At 40.2% G+C, this 24,588-nt stretch overlaps 1 protein-coding gene and 1 long non-coding RNA gene across 2 annotated transcripts in view; one reads left to right on the top strand and one right to left on the bottom strand.

Moving 5' to 3' along the window:
- Positions 1–13,198, bottom strand: part of LOC124851345 — a 30,009-nt gene extending 16,811 nt beyond the window's left edge. The window contains exon 1 of the long non-coding RNA XR_007032385.1: positions 13,058–13,198. This is a non-coding gene — a long non-coding RNA (uncharacterized LOC124851345). The remainder of the gene's footprint in view (positions 1–13,057) is intronic.
- Positions 13,199–14,248: 1,050 nt separating this feature from the next.
- Positions 14,249–15,474, top strand: LOC118102218 (putative C-type lectin domain family 20 member A). Its single transcript, XM_035148274.2, has 3 exons — positions 14,249–14,605; positions 14,720–15,073; positions 15,311–15,474. Exons 1-3 carry the CDS (start codon positions 14,572–14,574, stop codon positions 15,424–15,426), a joined length of 504 nt encoding a protein of 167 aa, XP_035004165.2. The 5' UTR covers positions 14,249–14,571; the 3' UTR covers positions 15,427–15,474.
- The last annotated feature ends 9,114 nt before the right edge of the window (positions 15,475–24,588 follow it).

Here is a 24,588-nt window from a genome sequence, read left to right on the forward strand (position 1 = left end):
AACCCCAGACGGTCTTTTATTTGTGAGCTGATATAGAGAAAATATTCTTTCTTTCAGACTGTGCCAGTGTAGCATGGTTGTCTGCTATAAGAAACGTTAGTCTCCTTCATTCTGTTTTAATACTGCCGAAGCTCACTCTTCCTCCGTGAGTGTGTGTGTGTGTGTGTGTGTGTGTGTGTGTGTGTGTGTGTGTGTGTGTGTCAGTTATTTAATTCCCCCATTGTTTTTTTCTTAAAGGGTTAGTTCACCCAAATCATAAAACATGTCACTAAACCTGATAGTCATTAACCATGTGAACAGATGCAGTTTAACAGCCGAGTTTTTGAGAATATTTGCCTCTGATACCTCTGAAGTGCAGACAATTAGGTGGATAATTCACAGTCCTCCATTTCTACTGGGCTATTTGTGCTGTAGAAAATAGTTACACAAATTCTGGTCACAAGTTAATGCACTTGTGTATGACAAGGACTGGAGGGAAACAGAGAAATGCTAATACGCACAACAGCACATGAGGTTTTTTTTAAAGCTGGTGCTTCAGCTGCTAAAAGCTTCACTTTGTTCCCCAGCTGCTCTCTGACTGTCTGTCTGCTGCTTGGTGCTGAGCAGGTGGTGAACAGTGTGTCAGAGCCTTTCCTATTTCAAAAAAATTGTCAGCCACTCATGCATTAATTGCATTCAAGGCAATGCAGCCTACTTGCATAACACATTTCATACAGAGGGTAAAGTTAATTCACTGACAGAGCAGAGGGATGTGGTGTCACCTTGTGTATTGTTTACAATGCAGATTATTGACATTAGGTCTGGCAAAACCAGTGATTTAGTTTAATTTTACCAGAGAACTTAACAGTCCCATGAGCCTTTGGATACGATGTGACCAGCCGTGGACTTGTCCATAGGAGACGACTGACTTGCTCGATGTCAGTTGATGACAGATAAGCAGATACACACACAAAGCCTACCTGGGTAGCAGGGAACATAATATTGATCAAACACACAAGGACGCAAATACTGCACTTTTGGGGTCACAAACATTTAAAGGACATTTATTCTTTATTTTTCTCTTTTATTTGGGACTTTAACAGAGCTCTATTTTTGCATTTTTCATCGTGTTCATACAACAAATCCAGAACTGTGAATGTATGTTGATTGTTGTGAGGCAATAAATTTGGAATCTGTTCAACACAGTTAAACTCCTCTCTTGAGTTATTATTAAGGCAACCGCTCACGGACCTATATAGATGTTAGCACCTCAGCTTCTACCATTGGCTTACAACTTAATGGGACTCTACATATGTCTTTTCTTTCTTATTCTGCTACTTCAGCTCAGGGTGGCAGCGGGGTTTTCCAGATGTCCCTCTACCCAGCAGTCTCACTTGGTCATTTGTATTCACACATACAGCCCCTCCGGAGAATGTCCGCAGGATCTCTGGCGTTCAGTGCATGTCTGAAAGCATCTTATGACTACGTCAACATTTAGTATGTGCTGTTTGTGTATAGTCTTACACTGAAAAATTGTATTCAGTTGTGATACAACCAGTCCTCTGGTTGTGTGTTCAGGACCCACTTTCACTGGGTCTCCCAACATACTTGGACTGTGTAGTAAACACCTTGCTGGGAACACAAATGGAGTCTGAGCTGTGCGGTTACCATGACATACCTGCCCTATTTGAAGTGATATTCCCACATAAGAAAAAATGAGGCCAAGGATGTTGAGCTTCATCCAGAGCCCTAAAAAATTCTTTAAATTCTTTTTTATTCCATTAAACTGAGACACCTCTGTTGAATATGTTTAAAATGTGAAGTAATTATATATCAATTTAATACTTTGACTAATTCAACTATAATAAAAAGTCCATATGGACTGGATATAGCTTGAAGGGGTTTTGTTTCTTTGTCTTCAGCTTTAAAACTGTCAGAGGTTTCCTGTTGGGTTCAAGTCACAGAACAGACTTCGGTTGGTCATTGTTTTCACAGTTTTTCTTTATAAAGTCCTTTGATGGATCATAGTCATGTTGAAAATACCTCTTCTGCAAACTGCTGCTTGCCTCGGTATTGTTTTAGTTTTGGGAGCAATGTTTCTTTCTGGACGTCATCTGTAGAGACACACTCAATGCTCATAGGGAACTCAGAGGTGCATGGTTTTAGTGAAGTCTGCTTTGATCGTCTCGTCACCTCTAAACCACGTCAGTGTGATTGTCATCATTTATTTTGCTCAGCAGTTCATTTAGTTATTTTATTGTATTTGTGTGCACTTTGAACAGTGTTTATTTTGTGCGGGACATTTAAGTTACCAGAACAAGCTCCTCCTCTTGAGACCACTCATTAGGAGGAGCAGGCGACATAGGCGGTTGCCTAGGGCGCAAAAAAATGCTGAGAGGGCGGCACAAGAGGCTGATTTATCATGACGTGATACATGCAATGTTAACCGATACAGTAACATCACACAATCATCCTGTAACCCAGAGGACACACCGGAGGCACAAGCACCGCAAATATCTATATATTATTATAAAGTAAAATTATTTAATTAATAATAATAAAATAAGGAAAATCGGAAAGCAGAGCAAAAGTGTCAAGTAAATCAGTCCACCAGTGATAAACCATATGCCAGCTGGAGTCATATGCAGATAAAAAGAGACTTACAGAATGCTGTGTCTTTATCTGCGCTGTGTGAGTGGACTGATGGCCCATGTTAATCAATTGGTCTGTTCACACGCCCTGAGGAGGAGGATGAAGAATCACTCCCTGTTTCCCTCTACGTCACCTTTTCATGGGTGTCTGGGGAAGGGCTGGCATGCATCTTGAAGCATGGATCCATTCTGCTTTACCTTGGACCTAAAGGGCTGTTCTGGTTGTTAACAGCACCTGGAACGGGACTTTCCACCTATGAGATAAACACTTTTCCAAATGATGATGATGATGAAGGATGAATAAGTTCATTTGAAAGTTTTGTCAGTCTGCTTGACACCTGTAAATGAAGCAAGGTCTGGTTTAGTTTAGTTAGTCAGATTTATTAACATACTCTCACATATACCCATCATCTTGTGCAATAGTAGGTTGACTTGATGTTGGCTAATTATTAATAATCATAAAATATGATTATTAAAATAATAACATTATTTATTAAAAATAATAAAATTATTAATTAAAAACGATAAAGTTATCAATCAAGAACAATGAAATTATTAATGAAAAACAATAAAATTATCAATTAAGAATAATAGAATCTGTAATTATAATTTATAAAATACGGGGCACCACCCTGGGTATCAGGGACCAACAATCAATCTGTAAAGATCAGTCTCATAAAATCTCAATATTTACTATTAATGATTATAAAATGAACAGTGAAGGTTAAAGTTCAAGCACTTGCTATCATGTTCCAGCTGTATTCACATACATATGCAGAAATAATCACACAATACCGGTACTTTAAATACAATCGAATTTATTAAAGATAATAACATCAATGTTAATTAATGACTATTATCCTAACAAGAATCCACTATATCAAAGATCACAACACTAGCACTTAACACAATTTATAACACACATGCAATACCTGTGTGTAGGTCTATATGTGTGTGTGTGTGTGTGTGTGTGTGTGTGTGTGTGTGTGTGTGTGTGTGTGTGTGTGTGTGTGTGTGTGTGTGTGAGAGAGAGAGAGAGGAGGGGGATGACGTCGTATTACTGAATTCAAGATGGCGGTCTAACCGCAGGGTGTCGTGTTACTGAATTCAAGATGGCGGTCTAACCGCGTGGTGTCGTGTTACTGAATTCAAGATGGCGGTCTAACCACGTGATTTGACGTAGGATCGAATTCAAGATGGCGGTATAAACTCGTGGTTTGACCAACAGGAAATGGAGAACAAAGGGATGCTTTGGTCTATCTCGTGGTTCAAAGCGCCGAATGGCGTCGAGATGCGATCGCACTATCTAGGTCCCAGAACATGTATAACGCGTGAATTGTGTGGGTGCAGGTCGGAATGTGTGTGCAGGCGGGTTTAGGAGAAAAGAGAGAGAGAGAGAAAAGGACACATGCAAAGAATGATCAGAGGAGATCTCAAACACCGCCAGAGACAACTTTGCGGGGACTTTACCACTCGGTACCCAAGCGGACGAATTAAGATCCGTCCAGCTGTGTACCGATCTTTTAATGGGTTCAAATCTCCGCAAAATTGATCTAACGGTAAACAGTGCAGCGATGTGGCCGGAAACGCAGATTCGTCACGACACGCTGGCACAAAAGAAAGGGACTACAGAAATATATACTCAAATAATAACACACTAATGTTTAAACTAGTCTCTGCCCAGACATAAGCCTCTTACTTGTTGCTGGTCCACGGTTCGTTGATGCGCGAACAGCTGATTCGCAAGGTGGCAGCGGGGATTGAGCTGGGCCGGATAGGAGAGAATTCGTCTTGTTCTCCTTGGCGAATGTGTCTTGTTCTCCTTGGCGAATGTGTCTTGCCCTTCGTGGCGAATGTGTCTTGCCCTTCGTGACGAATGTAAGTCCCATAAGTGGGAGTGTTGAGAGTGGATAAGTGTATGAATGCATGTAACTATATTTGTTCAGGAGGAGGCGCTGTTGCGCCTCATATGGCATGGAGTCACGTGTGACTGATGACACCACTACCTTATAAGGGGGATGTTTACCCTCTCTCACCCTGTACCTGACTCTCACGGAGAGCAGCAGGTTGTGCACAGTTCTGCAATAAACAATGCCACGAGATTGATGGCTGAAGAGACAAACGTCTGAACGTCTGTTCATCCCTTAGAATTATTATTTCGCTGTGCAGGTAGGCAGAAGGAATAAGCCTACCTGTTAACAGTAATGTGCATAGATTCTGCATTTTTCCTACATTTGTACAGAACCAGCAATGGCTACATCCTCAAATACCCCCCTCCCACAAGATGATGGTCTGAGGATATTTCTTCAGAGTCGAGGTATTCCTGAGGAGAATATTCAGAAAATGCAGCAGGATCGTGTAAGTCTCAGAACAGGGAGAGGATAATTTCAGCACAGAAATAAACAATTTTGGTTATACTTTAGGTGTATTTTTAAGCCAGTCTCTTACACTTAAGTTAACGATAATGTCTTAATGTGTTGTTTTGTTTTAATTACAGATTGACACCTCAGTAGTTGAAGAAATTGATGATGACACTTTGCTTACATTCCAGCATATGATGATAGGATTGCTACAAGGCGGTTCTGTATGGGAAAACAGAAAAGAGGTGGAGTTGATTCAAAAAGACTGTCCATGTTTGAAAAACTAAAAAGAAAAATGTACACAAAAAGCAACAAAGACAGACTTCAAGATTCTGAGGAAGAGCATTCTATGCAACCAACAAAGATGCATCTAAGAAATAATAAAAGGGCCTCAAAGGTGACAAGAAAAATAGAGTTAGGCTGGATAAATGATAAGAGACAGGTGAGAAAACGCAATGGTGGAGGAACCAGACTTCTTGATATTTCCAAGACAGCCACAAAGAAAGACATTCTGTCACATGCTAAGAGGCTATTTTTCCCAAATGAGAAATCGAGAAATGGAAAGTGGGAGGAGTTTAGTCACGATATTGTTGACTTTCAGGAAGCATACCTTGATGACAGTATTAGTGTGGGAGAACTCTATGAGACACATAAATTGGGGGTGTTAAGATTTTACCTATTCACAGAGCATCCGACCAATAGAGAAGACATGTTCATAGAAATGGCAGAGGGAGCTGATAAACAGACAGACGCAGACAAGCAAGAGAAAAACACAGCAGAAAATGTTGAGCAGCTGACACAGAAAACACCAGACAGTGAACAGCAAACACACACTGTGGAAGATGATGGGCAAAGTACCAACAAAATGTCAGCGTTTGTCTCTACTGCTGTTGAGATTATTGGTCTTACATCTTTGTACAATACATCGGAAGTCATTTTTAGGTGTTTTCGATGATACAGTGCCATTTGAGCCTATCCTCCCAATAGAAGAGGCACAAATAAACGCTAACACCTACACCTCAACTCCTATTCATTCTGAGACAGTTCCTGCTGCCCCACCAAGTCCTTCTTGTGAACTTTTGCATGTGACTGTGAAACTTCACAGAGCGAATCTCTTAGAAGAACTGATTACTCAATTCAAGGATGAAGCCATGATAAGCTACTCTGTGAAATACAGCTTCATTGATGAAATTGGTGCAGATGTGGATGGTGTGTCCAGGGACGTATATGCTACCTTCTGGACAGAATTTTTAGACGTGCAGATGTGAGGGTTCCATCGCTATCCCCAAAATGGCAAGAAGAAGAATGGAGATCTGTTGGTAGAATAATGGTCAAGGGATTGAAGGACCATGGATATTTCCCCTCTCGGCTCGCTCAAGCCTTTACAGCAGCAGTCACATTTGGTGAACATTCTGTCTCACCTGATTTACTGTTTGACTCCCTGATGTTGTATCTTAGTCAGTCTGAGCGTGATCTCTTGTCCACTGCTTTGCAAGAGGTTCTAGTTGGTGATGATGAAGATGAGTTCCTTGATCTTATGGATCGCATGGGAGTAAGAACAGTACCAACACAAGAAAACTTGAAAGCTGTGCTTCTCCAAGTGGCCCACAAGCAAATAATCCAGCAACCGAAATATGCACTGGATAACATTGCAGCAGTCGCAGGACCAACTCTCAGGAAGTTCTTCCCCAGTGTGCTGGAAATCCGGAAGATGTATGATGATCTTAAACCAACAACGCGAAAGGTGTTAAAGCTGATCACGGCCTCTCCAGCTACACCAGCAGAGAATCAAAGTTTGCGGTTTTTACATCAGTACATTAGGGGATTGGATGAAATAGGCCTCCGGAAGATGTTACGATTTGGGACTGGGTCTGATGTCATCTGCGTTAAGGAAATTGAAGTCATATTCACCTCGTTGGAAGGGCTGGCACGGCGGCCAATTGCACATACTTGTGGCCCAACTTTGGAGTTGCCGTCAACTTACAACAGCTATCCTGAGCTTCGAGCTGAAATAGAAACTATACTGTCCAGCAACTTCTATACAATGGACATTGCATAGGAGTGCCTCTGTCACTCACTCACATGTACACACTTTTCCCTTTCTTATTAAATTTTTGTCCGGTTGTAGCCTTATCAGAGCCGACAGTCAAGATCAAAACAGTGTGATTGTGAGACAGAGATAATGTGGGGAAGATGTGGTAATTAGCTCAGGAGCTGTATTATGAGCTCAGGGGGATTTTTTCTTTTCCTGATTAGCATTTTCTATTTTATCAAGAAAGTCATCACCTCACTTAAACTGTTTGTAACAAATGGTTGATGAACAGTCTGTTCATGCACTTGAAGGACTACTACACCAAAAAACAAATGTGCAAATTTGCAAAATTGTTTACTGCTTTTGTGTACTTGTTTCATCTAAATATACCAGCTCAGTACAGTTTTGTAGACAATGTGAAAGTCTTTAAGTGGTACAAAAGACATCATCCTCTAAACCTTTCTGATGTTGTTAACAGGAAATCTTTTGTGAATTTTGTTGTGTTAAGGTGTCCAAGGTTTTGGACACCTTCTACTGAAGTAGAGTTAAATTATTTTGGAAGTGTTGTTATTGAAAAATGTTGATGTTTGAAATGCCTGAACAGGCTGGGCTTTTCCATGTTACTCCTTTCAAATTTCTTGAATTATTTAAAAAAGCTTTTCATTTATTTTATAGTGGTATTAATGACACTTTACAGAGCATCTGTTGAACCCTGTGATTCTATAAAAAGCTAGATCTATAAACAAATTGAGCCTTTTACAAAAGTCATGTTTTCCACACATTTTGTTATGTAAATGACTAAGAAACATCTATTTCAAATTTCCTTTGATTTACGTTGTCTGTTATCAGTTTGAGTAGAATCTTTTTGGAAATGGTTCTCACACAGTTGCATTTTTACTGAAAAATTGAATTGAATTGGAGCCTCTTGCTCATGTCAGCTGTTATTACTGGCTGTGTTTGTTTGTTAATCTGTTGTAATATACATTAAGGAGTACCTCAAAAGTGTCCTACTTTTTATAAATAAAAGCACTGGTTTCTCTCTTGTTTTGTACATTTGTGATCAAACTAATTGTGTCTTTACTGCAGATAAGTTTAACTACCCATTGCCACAAATGGTACTTGACTATTTATTGTAAGCATTTATTTGTTCTAAAACTGGTGGACCCTGTCTCACAGAGCAGAATTGCTGACTTTGGATAACTGCAATGGATAAAATCTTGAAAAACTTATATTATCCATCAAATTCCTTCACAGAGAATCTTTTAAGTAGACATTTCCCTGTTACTTATTGTTGTGATCAGATGCTACTGCATGTTTTATACACTAGGTGGCAGCAGTTGTTAAATATGAGTAATTAAAGAAGCAGAAAAGATTAGAGTAAGAAAACACTAAGATGCACATATATGTTGCTTAGGGCATCTTGCAATGAAGCTACTTTGGGACTTAAACTAAGCCTCATCCTTCGAAACACGAACATAACAGTTATTGTGAAATGTTTATGTGATCAAACATGGGTTAATTCAAAAAGGAAAAAAATGTAGGCATACTTTAATTAGTGTGGAAATTAGGCTTTATTTGTTGATGGTGTCATGGTAGCCACACTGCAAATGAAAAAAATATTAGGATGACAGACCACATTTTATTAGGCTACATAGGCAAGATTGGCCTGCTTTTATTTAAACGATAAAAAAGATAGTTGACTTATCAGCACCAAATAATAGACAATATATTTCAACACCTAACATCATCTCTACATCACCAAATGCCATGTAATTCTTTGGTGGCAATTGAAATATCTTGATGAGAAATACATTTCATAAATGCTTAAATAGTGTATAAACACTAAATCACATAGGGGAGAAATTAAACTGTTGCACTTCTCTGTATTACCAGGTTTGTCTGATGCCAAACACCACTGGACTGCAGCCAGAAGTGTGGGTGTTTTAAGGTTTCAGCCCATAGACACCCATCCTAAGATATAACATGTTTGATTTATGGATGATTATGCAAGAATAACCAACGTGTGTCAGACCACATTCAGTCATGCTACATAGTTCCACTATGAGGACAAATTTGACATTTTTCGCAAAGGCAAAATGTGAGAGGTTTATTTTCAGGACTGCCCCAGTTACTTTGTTGAGATGTATCATTTTTCCATAATGATGAATGAAAAGAGATGATATGAAGCTCAGAGGGGAGATGTCAATTATTTTAGAGTTCATTGCTATTCATTACTTCGAGACAATACATCTGTCAATCATTTAAACTGAAATTCGCAGTCAACATAACATTTTCCACCCATAGAAAAACTGCAAATATATTGTTATTTTGCTGAGGATGGGTGCTCACATTCAATCATCTGATCCAGTAGAACAACTTGTGATTATTAAATATGGGAATATATATCGCAGAAAAACAACACGGGCGCCCCAGTGGCCGCAGCGCTTCTAGTGGGGAGGGGCAGCGGGACCGTGGTGAGGACGAGACACGGATGATCCGGAACCGAGAGAGAACAGCGCGACGGCGACACAGGATCCCCCCTGTGGTCAGAGGACAACCTCTGTCTCCCAGGCAATGAGAAGCACGCCATATCCCCGAACCCGCAGCCATTAGTAGCTGGAAATGTCCAACAGTGTCACGTGCCCAAACACTGACATGTTCACTGGCCTTCTGGAAAACTCGGTTACTTAAACAACAATCCTTCTAACTCAGCTGAACTCTATTCTTAAACCATAAACACATTATCTCAGTGAACATTAACATTTACTACCAGTCCTTTATAGTATTCTGGGTATTTTATTGGTATTACATTTTTTTTTAAGGACATCCTGTGGTGCTTCATTTTTTTAACAGTGGAATTCACTTTTGTTGCTGGTAATATAGAAGAAGAACCTCACACACTTGTGTAACATATGACACCATGGACAAAATAATGTATTAAAACTTTGAATTATAGGCTACATTTCCAAAGTCATTACTTCGAGACATGTGAATTGTATCAGACTTTGTCGAGGAAGTCACCAGAGAAATGGTCAGACTCTTTAAATCCTGAAATACGTTCATCCAGAACTGGATGATCCTGGAGCAGCGCTGGTTATAATTATGCAGCGGCAGCACATCGCTAAGACAATGAACGGAGCAGGAAACATGAATCGATTATGTTATGTCTCTGCCTCGATACATAGTCGCTCACTTCCGAGAGACAGGCGGCTGTCCTGACCGCAGCCTCTAAACCACGGCTTCCCTGCTCTGTTGCGTATGGAAGCCCATTTCAGCCACTGTGATGAAGAAAATAAAAATCTGTATCTCATAATTATGACTTAGTATCTCATTATTATGAGATAGTATCTCACTATTATGACTTAGTATCTCATAATTATGACTTAGCATCTCATAATTATGAGATACTGACTGTGGGCGGGGCGCAACACAGCATCAGGGAACTTCCCCCATTATAGTTCTTTTGGAAGAATACAATGTGCTTCAGCGAGAAAACAAATTCTAAATATATTTAATGGTGTGTGTTCAAAGCTATAGAGCTAAAGTAAGATTGAGGTGAAAGGATCTATTGGCAGAAATTGAATATAAAATAATCCTAGTGATGTTTTCACTACTGTGTTTCATCTAAATTGTACAAATTGTGGTCTTTACCCTAGAATGAGCCCTTTATATTTAAATACTTTATATGTACATAGGGAGCAGATCTGGAAGGAGAGAGATATGTGAGGGGTACTCAGCTGCAATATACAACTTCACCACGAGATGTCCCCAAATTCTACACACTGAATCTTTAAATGTGCATCTTACTGAATCAGGAATTGGACATGGATGTTTGATATATCATTGGCCCTCTGTGTAAATTGTGGCCCCTGATTTATGAAAATACTACACCAGCCTCTGGAGAACAACCCCCAAGCTAGCTTGTCCTTAATATTTAACTCATTACTTTTCTCTTCTGGACAGTCTGACAGGTCTTGACCATGACCTGACAGACATATTCAGCCAGAAGTGACCACACTGAAAGACATGTTGGTCTAATGTTTAATGTGTATTTTTCATTTGGTGCAGAAACACCTAGGTGGAGGTTTTCAGGTTGTTTGTCTGCCCCATTTTTATGAACACATGTCAAATTCTGTACGAAGCTTCATTTGGACTCAGAGATGAACTGAAACGATGTTGGTGATTGAAGGTAAAATGTCAAGGTCACGGTGACCTCATGTTCTTGTGAATGTGATATATCACAAACACCTTCAGGGAATTTTGTTACATCCAACACAAATATTCACTTCAAGGATGATTTGATTACCTGAGGTCCACCCTGAAACACATTCATAGACTCAGGACAGATATAATACAGAGTTTGATGACATCAAATAACCCTGAGGGAGATGAGTGAATACAAAGAACTCCTGCCAGAGAGGATTTACAATGCAAAGCAGCCAGAACACTGGAAACAAGAGTTATCATGTTGACTCATTTGAATTATTTTGTCACATTATATAATGTTATTATAATGTCAAGTTTGTTGTATAACTGGACACAAATGCTGCCAAAGAAACAGAACAAAACAAGAAGTGCAGGGAAAAATACTCAGATCCAGTACAAATCCAAAAACACAAATACACACAAACAAAGTCCAAACAAAAGATCATAACTTAAATGAAAAGTCCAAAAAGTGACTTCTATATAGAGCACTATATAGTGAGCTCATCGGAAAAGAACCAAAAAGCTTTCAGACATTATTCAGCGCATTTTTTCTACATCGAAAAATGACATCATTGCCACAGGAATAAAATGTACAACAACAACAACGTGGAAAATCCCCAAGTAAATTTTAAATGTTTATTTTGCAGCATTAATGTAAAAACACACGTTGGATGATCATCTTTAAATGTGGAAATATACTTGTTTCCCACACTTTGTGCTGTGATGCACCGCTCTGCTTCTATTTACATTAGAACGACAGGTCGGGCTGTTCCTGCTGCCCTCGCTCCTCTCGTCTCTTCACCACGAGTGCAATGCATGATGGTATATGTTGTTTGGTTAGTGACCATTGGCTGTACATTACTTTTCATGATGCATTGTGGGAAACAATGAGTCAATTACATCGGGTATAAAAAAAATCTGTAAACACTTGGACACCACAAAAAATTGGCGAACTCAGCATATAGTGCACTATACAGTGATTAGTGAGGGATTTGGAACACAGCCATAGACTCACAGATGAACTGATTAGATTTCAGTTGGTGGTGGTTAACTTATAAAACATGTTTTGGCCTCTTGAACATGATATTTCAAGTCTGTGGTTCGATCATTTCCTCACATTTTGAGCAGTTGTCACTTGAAGATGTTGAAGATGAACAGATTAGATTTCAGTGGTCAAAGGTCAGGGTGACCTCATATGAGTCCAGAAAAAATGTATGCGTAAATAAACTGCACAGGTTGAAGGTGGCAAACAACCATAGGGTGAAAGTTTATTTCTGAGTTTCTGTTTTTGTGAATTGTCAGACAGGCCTGATCAAAGTGTCTTGTGGGCAACATGCAGCCTGGAGACCAGAGGTTCCTCACTGTGTTGTGAATAAAAGATCCAAGTACTTCTCCACAAAGCTAGTACCACTGTAAACTTGTGTTTTCTTTCTCTCCTCGTTCTTGAAGTGAGGCTGCAGGACTCCTCTGGACCTGAATGACCCTGCTGTGAAAGCAGACATTCTGAAATCAGCAAGTTTCTAAAATCCACCCTGAAACACATTCATAGACCCAGGACAGATATAATACAGAGTTTGATGACATCAAATAACCCTGAGGGAGATGAGTGAATACAAAGAACTCCTGCCAGAGAGGATTTACAATGCAAAGCAGCCAGAACACTGGAAACAAGAGTTATCATGTTGACCCCATTGAATTATTTTGTCACATTATATAATGTTATTATTATGTCACGTTTGTTGTATAACTGGACACAAATGCTGCCAAAGAAACAGAACAAAACAAGAAGTGCAGGGAAAAATACTTAATCAACAAATTAAATTGCTCACACTCAGAAGGCTGGTAAGAGAACTCAGGTGATCCAAGAGCTGAAACTCAAAACAGAGACACAGGAGCTGGACTGAACAGAACCAAAGTGAAGAGACGACCTGACACAGACGGAATAACTGAACCCAGGTGAAACACATGAGGTCAGGTGCACACAATCACAAGATTGAAGTGACCAACAATGACACATGGGGGGAACACAAAGAATACAGAGAACTCCTGCCAGAGAGGATTTACAATGCAAAGCAGACAGAACACTGGAAAGAAGAGTTATCATGTTGGTTGAGATCAGGAAACACACAACATGCTGGGGCTGAGTTGGTGCTCGGGCCTAGAAGGACTGGATCTGAGACATGTGGTGCAAATTGTGTCTCCATGAACACATCCATGTTGTAAAGATGAACACTGGATACCTGAAGGCAGGCTTCAATATCCAGTGGGGTTACAGCCTGAGGATATGGAATTGGGTAATGAGTTAATTCAATTTTATTTGTTTAGCACCAAATCATAAAATAGATTTTATGATTTGGAACTATATTCAGACTGGTTGTTATAATGAAAATAATTAATAGATGATAGCAGTATAATAATAATAATACTCATCGTCATCATTTCTTTTTCTTCTCTTTTCATCCTTGTTTTTATCTGATCTACATATTGGATGGAATTAGAGGTGATCACAACATTAGTAGATAAACATTTCAAACTTCCCTGTCACAGAGGTATCATTGGATCCACAGTGTGAGCAAGACAAACAGACATTCATTCACTCACCACCTGCACAGGGGTGGAGGCAGAGACCAGTCTTGTTCAGATACGATCAGAACTATCTGCATAGTGAAATGCCTCCAGAAATAAACGAGAACACTGTTGTTGTTTGCATCTTTGCCTTTTTGCATAAAGAGTTCAACAGAACACTGACAGTTTCAGTAGAAGAGGAGGAGCTGGTGTTACATTTCCCTAAAGCTGCACTAGAACTAGTTCAGTTTGGTGTTAGTGGTGAACACTGGCACAGACAGTCCACAGAGCAGCATCAGGATGGAAGGGATCTTCATTGGTGTCTTGTGTCTCTCAGGTCAGTGAATTTCACTGTTTGTATGATGTCTAACAGGAAATCTGAATATAGAGATTAATTTGAGTCCTCATACATAACAACAATAACTGGTTTCATCCTCAGGGTGCCTCACCTTCTCCACATGCCTCCTCCATCAGTACCACTTTGTGTCTGATGCAATGAATTGGACTGAAGCTCAGAGCTACTGCAGAGAGATGTACACAGACCTGGCCACTATTGAAAACACTGAAGAAATGAAGAAACTTAAAGACACAGTTTCCGCCGCTGGTTACAGCTCTGAGGTTTGGATTGGCCTGTACAGTCATATTGACTGGAAGTGGTCAGATGGGTTCAACCAGAGTGGAGCTGAATATAGGAGGTGGCATCGTAATGACCCAAACTATTACAAAGCCAATCAGCTCTGTGTGGTCAGACAAAGTATGCAACATGGAATGATAATGAATGCCATGTGAGAGTCCATTTGTCTGCTACAGAGGTAATGATGTGCTTTATATTGATCTTTACTATACAACATAATGTATAAGATATGATTTTGAAAACCATTGTGTGATCTCACCAATCCCTCTTTTGTTCTCAAACTTAACTGCAGGAACATTAGAGGATTCTGACTTTGTGCTGGTGAATACAGCAACGAATTGGTCTGAGGCTCAGAGGCACTGCAGAGAACACTACACAGATCTGGTCACTGTGAGGAACAACGCTGACAACGACAAGATACACAAGTTGATAAAACCTCTCGGACCGGCATGGATCGGTTTGTACAGAGATCCTCAGATTTACTGGTCTGACAGGAGTAACTACTCATTCAGCTCCTGGTATCAGGGTTTACACCCACTTGGCTCGATGAAAGTCGTATGTGGTGTTGCAGATTTGGAGAAGGGAGGAAAATGGAGGTTATTTTCCTGTGAAGAAAGAAAACCATTTGTCTGCTACAGCGTCCCAAGTGAGAATCTTTTTGTATTTTAGTGTTGCTTATTATTTATTTGTGAGTTTTTCTGACAGGCCTGATCAAACTGTCTTGTGGGCAACATGCAGCACAGAGACCAGAGGCTCCTCACTCTGTGTTTTAAATCAAAGATCTGAGTAGTTCTATCTCCACAGGAATAACTGTAGGTTTCACAAAACTACACACCACATTAAACGTGTGTTTTGTTTCTCTCCTCGTTCTTTGTCTAAGCAGCAGTGAAGACGTTGGTGAAGGTGAGGGTGGAGCTACAGGACTCCTCTGTGGACCTGAATGACCCTGCTGTGAAAGAACAGATTCTGAAAGAGGCAAGTCTCCAAAATCCACCCTGAAACATGAACTCACTCATAGACCCTGGACAGATGTATTACAGAGTTTGACATCATCAAATAACCATGAAGTAGACGAGTGAATGTAAAAAAACTGCAGTCCAGATGTTCTACAATGCAAAGCAGCAACACCAATGGAAAGAAGAGTTATAATCACGTTGACTCCTTTAATTATTTTTGACAGATATTCTTCCAGGTATTGCTAATGTCGAACTGCAGTTTTTTATTTGAGACCAGGAAACATAAATCCTGATTTTTGTATGATTGCTATGTGACGATCACAAAATACAAACATTCCAGCAGACAAATATCTTGGTAGCTGAGCAGTTACAGCTCCTGCCACGAAAGAGCAGTGTCCATGTAAATATCATCTTTCCAATAAAGACCAAAAATTACTCAAAAGAAAATGTTACTTTGGGACGTGATGCTGTTTATGTGTCCAGAGCTGCAGAATTGAGACAAACAACAATTCTAATTCTAAATCTTCTCCTTTTAATTATTATTATTATTATTATTATTATTATTATATGAATTATTTGTGCTATCATGAATTATTATCACTCTTATTGTATTTATTAGAGCAACTAGTATGTCAGAGCTGAAACCTGATGGTGCACAACTGTTCCTGGTCTCTCTCTACTCTCTCTCCCCCTCTCCTCCTATCTCTCTTTTCTATCCCCTCCTTCCACCATCCTCTCTTCCCCATATCTCTCTCTCTTCTCTTCCCTCTTTTACACCCCCCTCTCCTTCTTGCCCACATTGAGTCTGGTTCTAGAGGTTTCTTCCAGGTAATGAGGGAGTTTCTCTCTCCACAGTCTCCAAAGTGCTGCTCATTGTGGGAACTGTTGGGTTTCTCTATACATTTTAAAGTCTTGACCTTTTATGTAAAGTTCCTTGAGATGATGTATATTATGATATATGCTATATAAATAGAATTGAATTGACTAAAAACACATAACTCTTTGTCCTAGAGAGCAAAGGAATCTGTTCAAAGTATTTCAAATAGCTGCCATTTCTGTTTTTCAGCTCCAGGGAAGATTGAAGGAGAAAGGACTGAGTGGCGTCACCTTGAAGTGGAGAGAAAAGGCTGATGGGAAAGTTTTCCACCAGGAGGAAAAAGGTTCTGACAAGAAAAAAAAGACTGAGCTTTAATATTTGAATTCAACTTTTATTGCATGTGCTAATGTTTCATGTCTGCAGATATACACACCACTATCACTGTACGCAGTTAAACCATACCAATGAATGATGTTGTAGAAAACTAGCCCTGTGCTGGTATGCTTAAACTGTGCGTCTGTGTATAAAGAGCATCAGGAACTGTATGCAGCCCGGGAAGAATGTCTAATTAACACCAGACACAGGAGAGTCTCCATCGGAAGGAAAATGTAATTAGTTGCTAGGCAGGTTAATAATGTTACAGCTGATTATGTCTTATACTCAGGGAATGACAAAGACCCACAGCACAGGTCAAGCCCATGCAAAACAGATTTCTGGTTGCAAATGTACGCTTTCACCAGACAGCACCATGTATCCAGCATAAAGAAATGTAATCATGTATGCGCCCTTACTGGAATTATTGTTTTTTGAACCTATATTAAGTGTGTGGAAATGTAATCATTTTTTAAAAATGCAGATAGACATCCCCGGATCTAAAGGAGTCTGGAGACAGGACCTTCTAAATAGAGTAAGGCCTGAAACAGAAGCCTCCAAAACTCCAAGATTTATAATGGGGTAAAGTTAGACCAACAACCACAACTTTAATACACCATTAGAATCGACCCCTGACGTAACTGTAGGGGGAGACAAAGTCAACTTGGGAAAGTATGACACCATTAGGCTCAGGACGAATCAGAAGTTTTGAACCAATCAGGAGATGGAGAGATTCACCTCCTGATTGGTTGAACGGGCAACAGCAGAGACGAGGATGAGCATATAAGCAGAGGGTTTGAAGCTCAGACTTCAGTTGGGTTCCGGAGCCAGCTCGGGTTTACAACTTGTAAAAAAATAAACTCTACTGCATTGAACTCTGACCATCTCCAGTGAATTCTTTTGACCAATTATTGAGACTCCAGAAATAGCAAAGTATACGTGTTGGAAAAGAAGTCTAGACTTAGCATCTGGCCCAGTATCAGAAGAGTCTGACCCTCATCATTAAAACTGTTATTTACACTTTATAAACAAATCCTTTGTTTTCTTACTCACATGTTTGCAAAGGGGCAACAAATAACCACAGGTTTTTAAATGATTTCTGAATAATGTCTAAAGAATTAGACTCACATTTAAAACCAGAAATCCAACCAGACCGGTAAGATTAGACCACGCCTCCTGCAGCAGTAGCACTTGTGGAGGAAGATTCATGTAAAATGGATTTGGAAGAGGCCACCACCAAGACTCAGTTGTGAAATAAACCCCGTCCATGACTGCATTTAAAAGAGATATATGACAGTGTGGACTTGCATTGTGTTAAACAATATACAGGAGACAGAGCAGAGAATGGGCTGCACTTTACCTTTCATACTTTAAGTAGATTAACTTAGTTTTACTGAAGCCATAGTGCTTGTTCATTTTGGAAATTGTTGGGTTTCTCTGTTATATTCAAGGTCTGGACCTTAAAGGGGACATAGCATGCAAATTCCACTTTGTTAGTGCTTCTACAGGTTAATGTGGGTATCTGGTGTTGTGCCATAATGCATCAAACGTGATACCATAAAATGGTGTGCCTTTCGGCATTCAATAAATTTGGTTATCAAGATAAAAATATTAAATATTAATATTTTATTATTAATATTAAATAATAACTTTAATTGATTAAAGTTACCTCGGGGCACCACCCTTCAAAGGAAGGGAAAAGATAGCCAATTTATTGATTAAGTCTCATAAAGGTTCTAACTACAAATTTGGAACTCTGATTAACAATTAAATTAATAACTATAACCAAAATTACCATATAGATAGTTAGCTAAGTTGAAAGATATGGGGTTCTTGACAGTGTAGAGGTTGGCGAAATTCACTTATGCAACATTAATGGAAAAACATTTGTGAAAGAAAAACATTTATTATGAATATAATAAAGTATAAAAACACAAATTACTAACGGTCTAAACAAAGATAGGTATGTGTGTATACATGTGTGTGTGTCTGTGTGAGTCAGCGTGCTTTCAAGATGGTCACTGGCCAAAGAGATAACACCCGTCCCCCACCTATTGGAATGTTTACGACCTGTAGAGATAATGAGGTGAAGAGTTATGCGTGTGTCTGTGTGTGTGCCAAATTAGACAAAGTTACTAGATTGGATGCAACGAAAGACTGTGAAGAGCATAACAGACTAACATTACTTTCTCAATAACTTGTACCCAAAATATCACAACACCACAAATCAAACTTATAAACCTCACACAGAATCGAATAAACAGTCTTGCTTAGCCTAGTATAATTATTAAGCCCAGTTGTGTTACCAGTCCGTGGAAAGGGGAAAGAGGAAATTGCTGTGCAGTTCGCAGTTTTGTGTCGTCTTGCTGGTTTCGGTTGAGCGGCATAGCTCAGTTGCTGGCTGAAGTTTTCCTGCAGGACATCGCATCGCTGCTAGGACGTTGGTAGAGCTTGGAGGGCGAGGAGGTTTCCTTGGTGAGATGAGCTGGAAGCTGCACCTTTGTGCTCCTCTCGAAGAGTTGGATGGGAAGAGAAGATGTGAGCTGGAGAAGAGGCTCCACAGCCTTCCCTCCTGTGGAAGGATCGTAGGAAGAGGCAGGAAGAGGCTTGACAGCCTTCTCTCCGTTGAGGGAGTGCAGAAAGAGAGTCAGAAGAGGGGCAAACCTGACTTTATATTGGCCCGGTGACCTCACAGGTCATGGGGTCCAGAGTGACCAATGGGAGTTGAAACCTGTGTCCCTGGGGGGGGGTTTCCACCCCTCTGTGTGAAGTTGATGCCCTCTGGGACATTGAGTTCCTTGCTCTGGTTTTTAATGGCCCCTGGGAGACGGAGTCCTGGAGGGACATGCTGCTTCAGGCTTTGATGGCACATGTAGGCCGAAGTGTGGTTTCACACAAAACCATGGCCCAACACTGGCATGTCTACCAACCCCAAAACTCTGGGAAAAAAACACTCGCGCGTTTTGTTATAGTTCCTCTAAGTCAGAAACGTCATGCTTGAGCGACTCGATTGAGCTTCCTGCCAGCCTGCCACCTTCCTTCCACACTGCCAGCTGTGTGGAAGACTTCTGCAGTGTTCAGCTCTACTGTATGCCGGGTTACAGTAGTTACGCCGGGTTAACACCGGACGCGGAAGCGCCGCTGCGGGGCAGCGCAGCGCCGTTCTCAAGCGTGCAGCCGCCTGACTGTTCACACGGGACGTGCATTTCTCCGCGCTGGTCAGCCCCATAGACTGTATATATAAGGTCAGCCCCATAGACTGTATATATAATGGACGTAGGGTCCGTGACGTCACCCGTTGGTTTCTGAAGAGTGAAAATTAGGCTAGTAGTAGGCGTTCACCCGGCGCCATCTTGCCGGTGCTGACTCCTCCTAGTTCCTGGCTAACCAATAAATGGGCAAAGAGGAGGAGCGCGAGTGAAGACTGACAGCTGAGCCATGCCCGCAGAGCTCAACGTTACCTGGTTAGCTCAGGCTAAGGAGCTAGGCTACATGCTACCCACGGCTGCTAACCGGCTAGCGCCTGTGTTGTTGCTTCAGGATGGTCGCGATGTTTACAACGAACTCACTAGAGGTAAGTAACCTTGAAACTACACAACAACAAAACCTATTGCTTTATCTATTATCATAATCATTTGCTTACATGCCTCAAGTGGTTTTTAATATGTAATTGGTATAAAAGGTACCGTTTATTTAACACGTGTAATGAACAGATTGAAGCAAATTAACTACACTACTACAGTTGTGTTTGGTTGTGACCAGATTTTAATAAGTTAATAAGTTAATATCAATACGCTACATGTGTAAGTTGCATGTGATAGTAATTATATGTTTCACAAATGTTGTGATACATGCTGGTATAACCACCATTACTATTGCCACCTTGTTTATTTAGCCTGTTATGGAATTTACAGTGAATTAGACAGGTTTATAATCAAACAGTTTAGATAAGATTATAATCTCCACACACCACTGTTGGTTCTCATATTTATTATATAATTATGTTTTCACACTGAGAGAAGTGGAGAGACTTGATGTGGACTGTTATCAACAGCTCTGTGGGAGATTATCACCTTGAATATTACAGATGAGGTAGAAAGACATTTTATCTATTTGTACAATGTTTTATTTCTTTCAGTACATTACATTTCATTTAGCTGATGCTTTATCCAAAGCGACTTACAATATGTGCATTTAACAAATGAGGGTACAAACCCAGAGCCCAGTACATTGGTTCTGTCTGAAATCTGTGGTGCTTCCACCTGCTGAACACAGAATAAACTGTAAGAACCAGTCTTTGCTGGAACATACACAACATAAAACATCCTTTTATAGTGAGTTTCTTCTTTTCATTAGATGAAGCACTGCAGCACCTGATGTCCTCAGCATCCACTGTGGCAGCAGCAACATGGTGGAGATCGGCAGCTTCAGGCTGGTCAACATGAGGACGACCTGCACCAGCTTCATCTGCACAACACTTCATGTTTTCCTCCCTTAACTAAAGATGGCCTGCAACTGTTTAGAGTTGGCAGTCATTGCTAAGTGTCATGGATAATAGAGTTCATTTCTATATTCATTATGGTTGGTTAAAAAAATAAACACTTATCAGAACAATGTTTATCTTTTACTTTCTGATTTGATACACTTTAGATAAAAACCCAGTGTTTTATTTTTCTTCTTTGCCATAAGAGACAGAACACGTCACTAATAAAATGACAGGAAACATAAAAGTATGGCATTATTGTAGAGGAAGTGTTACTTATGAACAAAGTTTGTATCCTTATTTTCTGTGGATATTCAACTATGTATTTGAATATGGTTTTGGATTAAACAGTGCACTACCAAGACAATGAATGTACAGTATGGAGTTCTTCCCCATTAATAGTATTGCATTTATAATTTAATGCATTATGTATTATGTGCAATACTTTGCTTTGATTGTTTGTAAGTTATGAAAACAGGTCTGTACCTGGAGTCAGTGTTGACGTGACGACTCAGTGTTCAGTCTGGTTGGATTCCAGTTGTGTCTCATGTTGGACATCCACAGGTGCAGGCTGTCTGAGTCACCTAGAGGAACATTCAACACAAATACACAGATATGTAAAGTCATACATGTGCCAGGTTAACTCCTTAACAGACTTTTACATGGTAAAAATAAAAGTTTATTACTTCAAAGTTCATCAGATCATAATCATTTCAGCTTAGGAAATAGGTGGTGGACATCAGCCTCAGGTTCTCTATGTGACTGTCTATTCTAGTAAAGTTACACTTCCTATAATTTATTTATGTGACAAAAAAATACATTATTCTGCATGTCCACTTATTTAACACAATAATTCAGTAAAGTCTGCTTAAGATTAACGATGTAAAAACTGAATGTAGCCGACAGGTTTAGTTTTCACTAACACGTTACAACACATCAACACCAACACTCTGAATAAAGAGCTTTAGGAGACGTAATGCTACTTTAAACAGCTGCTCTTAAAATGCAGATGTGACTTTAAATACTCACGTTTCATTTGATCACAGTAAATCTGTTTCTGCAGAATAATAATCTGTGTAACGTAGTCAAGTCAAATGGGTTGGCGAGTGAAACAACTTTACATAACATTAGATATCTTACGTGGTGGAGCTTATTCTCCAAACACGCACAGTCGCCTGTCTCGGTTCATGTCGGTAATAACTCATGCGGTCCCGTTAGCATCGCCATTACTGCTGGTATCTTGCCTGCAGGCTAGCGGAGCTAAGCTAACAAGCCAGGTACAGAGACACCGATACCTGCTCATCACTACTAACACTAACACATACATAAAATAAACTTTACTTACCACAGAAACGGGAGCGCAGACGTCTTTAGCTTCTCCGTCCGGGGAACAAGCCGAACATCAAACCGTAATATTCATCCGATATGTGAGTAAAACCTCTCCACAGACTCAGGTCCTGTTCGGTGACGGGGGTTAGCATGTTAGCCTGTTAGCTCAGGTGAAGCCGAGCAGGCAACAGGCTAGGAGCTGGAGTCGCGAGCTAACGGTGACGTCACCTGTCCATCAAGTGATAATTATTCATAATATCAAACCTCTATATAATTTAAACGAGTGAGTTAGAAAAAAATTCACCCCCCTCAGAGTTGTCATGAAGGAAGAACTAAGTGATTGAGACTAAAACCGTTTTTTGAACCAGGCTGTAAACAGGTTTAATTCTGCTCTAAAGTCGGGCTTTTTAACATGGGAGTCAATGGGAATTGACTCCTTCTTGGAGCCAGCCTCAAGTGGCCACCCAGTGAACTGCAGCTTTTTGCACTTCCGTATTGGCCTCATCGGTCAGCCCAGGATGTTGCCCCTTGGTCAGCCCGCGATTCTGCTTTCTCCGCTTGTTGTTGTACCCGTTGAATGTCGGGGTTCGGGGGTAAATGATGGTCTTCATAGCCCCCCCCACCCCTCTCTTTCTCTCTCTGTCTGTCTGCTTGTGTGCTTGTAGTGGATGGGCAGAGGGGGACATTTAATTATGTGATTGGGAAAATTAAAACTCCAGGACAACAGAAGGGGAATACAAAGTATGGGATGCATATTTGATAATTTATATCATATAAAATATGTAATTTATATCGTTTAAAATCATGAGGGGGAGGGGGAGGGAGCTGGCTCATTAGCATTTAAAGGAACAGGCACTCAAAACAGGTCACTCTGTGGAGGGCTGTTTTATACAGGGTAAAAAGGGTGCTGTTTTAAATGATCCTTGTGGTATTTTGACCAAAGTATGTTACAGACATTTCATTAAGACCCCAAGGAACCATATCAACTTGTGGTAAAATGGGCATGCTATGTCCCCTTTAATACGTAAAGTGCCTTGAGTGTCAACAGTGTCAACACAAACTGAATTCATGAAAGAGCTTAAACACAGAAATGACATGTTCATTTTCACTGCTATGATGAAATAACCCATTGGATTTGTGATGTATACTGTATATAAATGAAACAAACAGCAGCATGTACTGTACATGTAGTTCTCATAGTTTGTAAAAGTGTTGGCAGTGTTCAGGTTGCTGTGCCTTTCTACTGCAGTGATGGGACGTGACCTGGGTCGATCCACCTCCACCACACACTGAGATGCAGTAGCTGACAAAGCAACAGAGCCATTAAGTTGAATTATATCCACGTTTAACAGACAGAGACAAACTAAAGTGTGTTAATATACAGAACTCGTTACAGGACCTAAGTGGAAATGGTTGGGTCAGTCCCTTTGGACCCTGGGGCCTCCACACCCCCCATATTGCTCATCTTTTACCTTGTGTTACGTGCCAGGCAGTGGACATAGTGCTGTGTGTGTGTTGGTCTTTCCCTTCCTGCTGTCTCTGCTTCTCCCCCTGTTTTCTCTACAGGTGAGATGGGAGTGGTTCCTTCCTCCACTTGTAACAGCTTGTCCAACCAGCAGTGAGGGGATCTACAAAAGGAGCACACCTCAGAGTCTGGTTCTCTTTTGTTCTCTCTGACGTCAGCCTGTGTGCAGCACCCTGAGCATCTTTGTATTGGTATTAGAGCAAACTTGTTAAAATACAATGATAGATGTGGTGGGAAGGAAGGACTAGTTAAGTTGAGTACCCTATACACTCACTCACATTGGACACTAGTCTGTTTGGTTGTTGCCACCTTTGTATTTACTTCAGTGAAGCCCTTTTTTTTGATAATCAGCTTTGGCCTTTTGTTTGTGGTTTTGTTTAAGAAGTAGTGAACAGTCAGGCCTAGTTTTGTTATATTTTTTAATTTCTTTGGCCAATTCCTTTGTCCCCTCTTCCCCCACATTCTGTGAGTATGTTTGCAATTGACTTTTATTTATAATTAAAATAAAAGACACCTTTATTTGTCACATCTGCTCTGACTCCATCAATTTATTGGTTGTTGTGTGTTACCGTCCATCTTTACTCCTAGTTCCTCCCAGGGGACGTAGTGTTGTACATTTGTATGATGTTTTATTTTTCATTCTAAAACTCAAATTAATGAAGTGAATATGCCAACAAGG

This window comes from Hippoglossus stenolepis, chromosome 23 (genome assembly GCF_022539355.2).
Source record: "Hippoglossus stenolepis isolate QCI-W04-F060 chromosome 23, HSTE1.2, whole genome shotgun sequence".
Lineage (NCBI taxonomy): Eukaryota > Metazoa > Chordata > Actinopteri > Pleuronectiformes > Pleuronectidae > Hippoglossus > Hippoglossus stenolepis.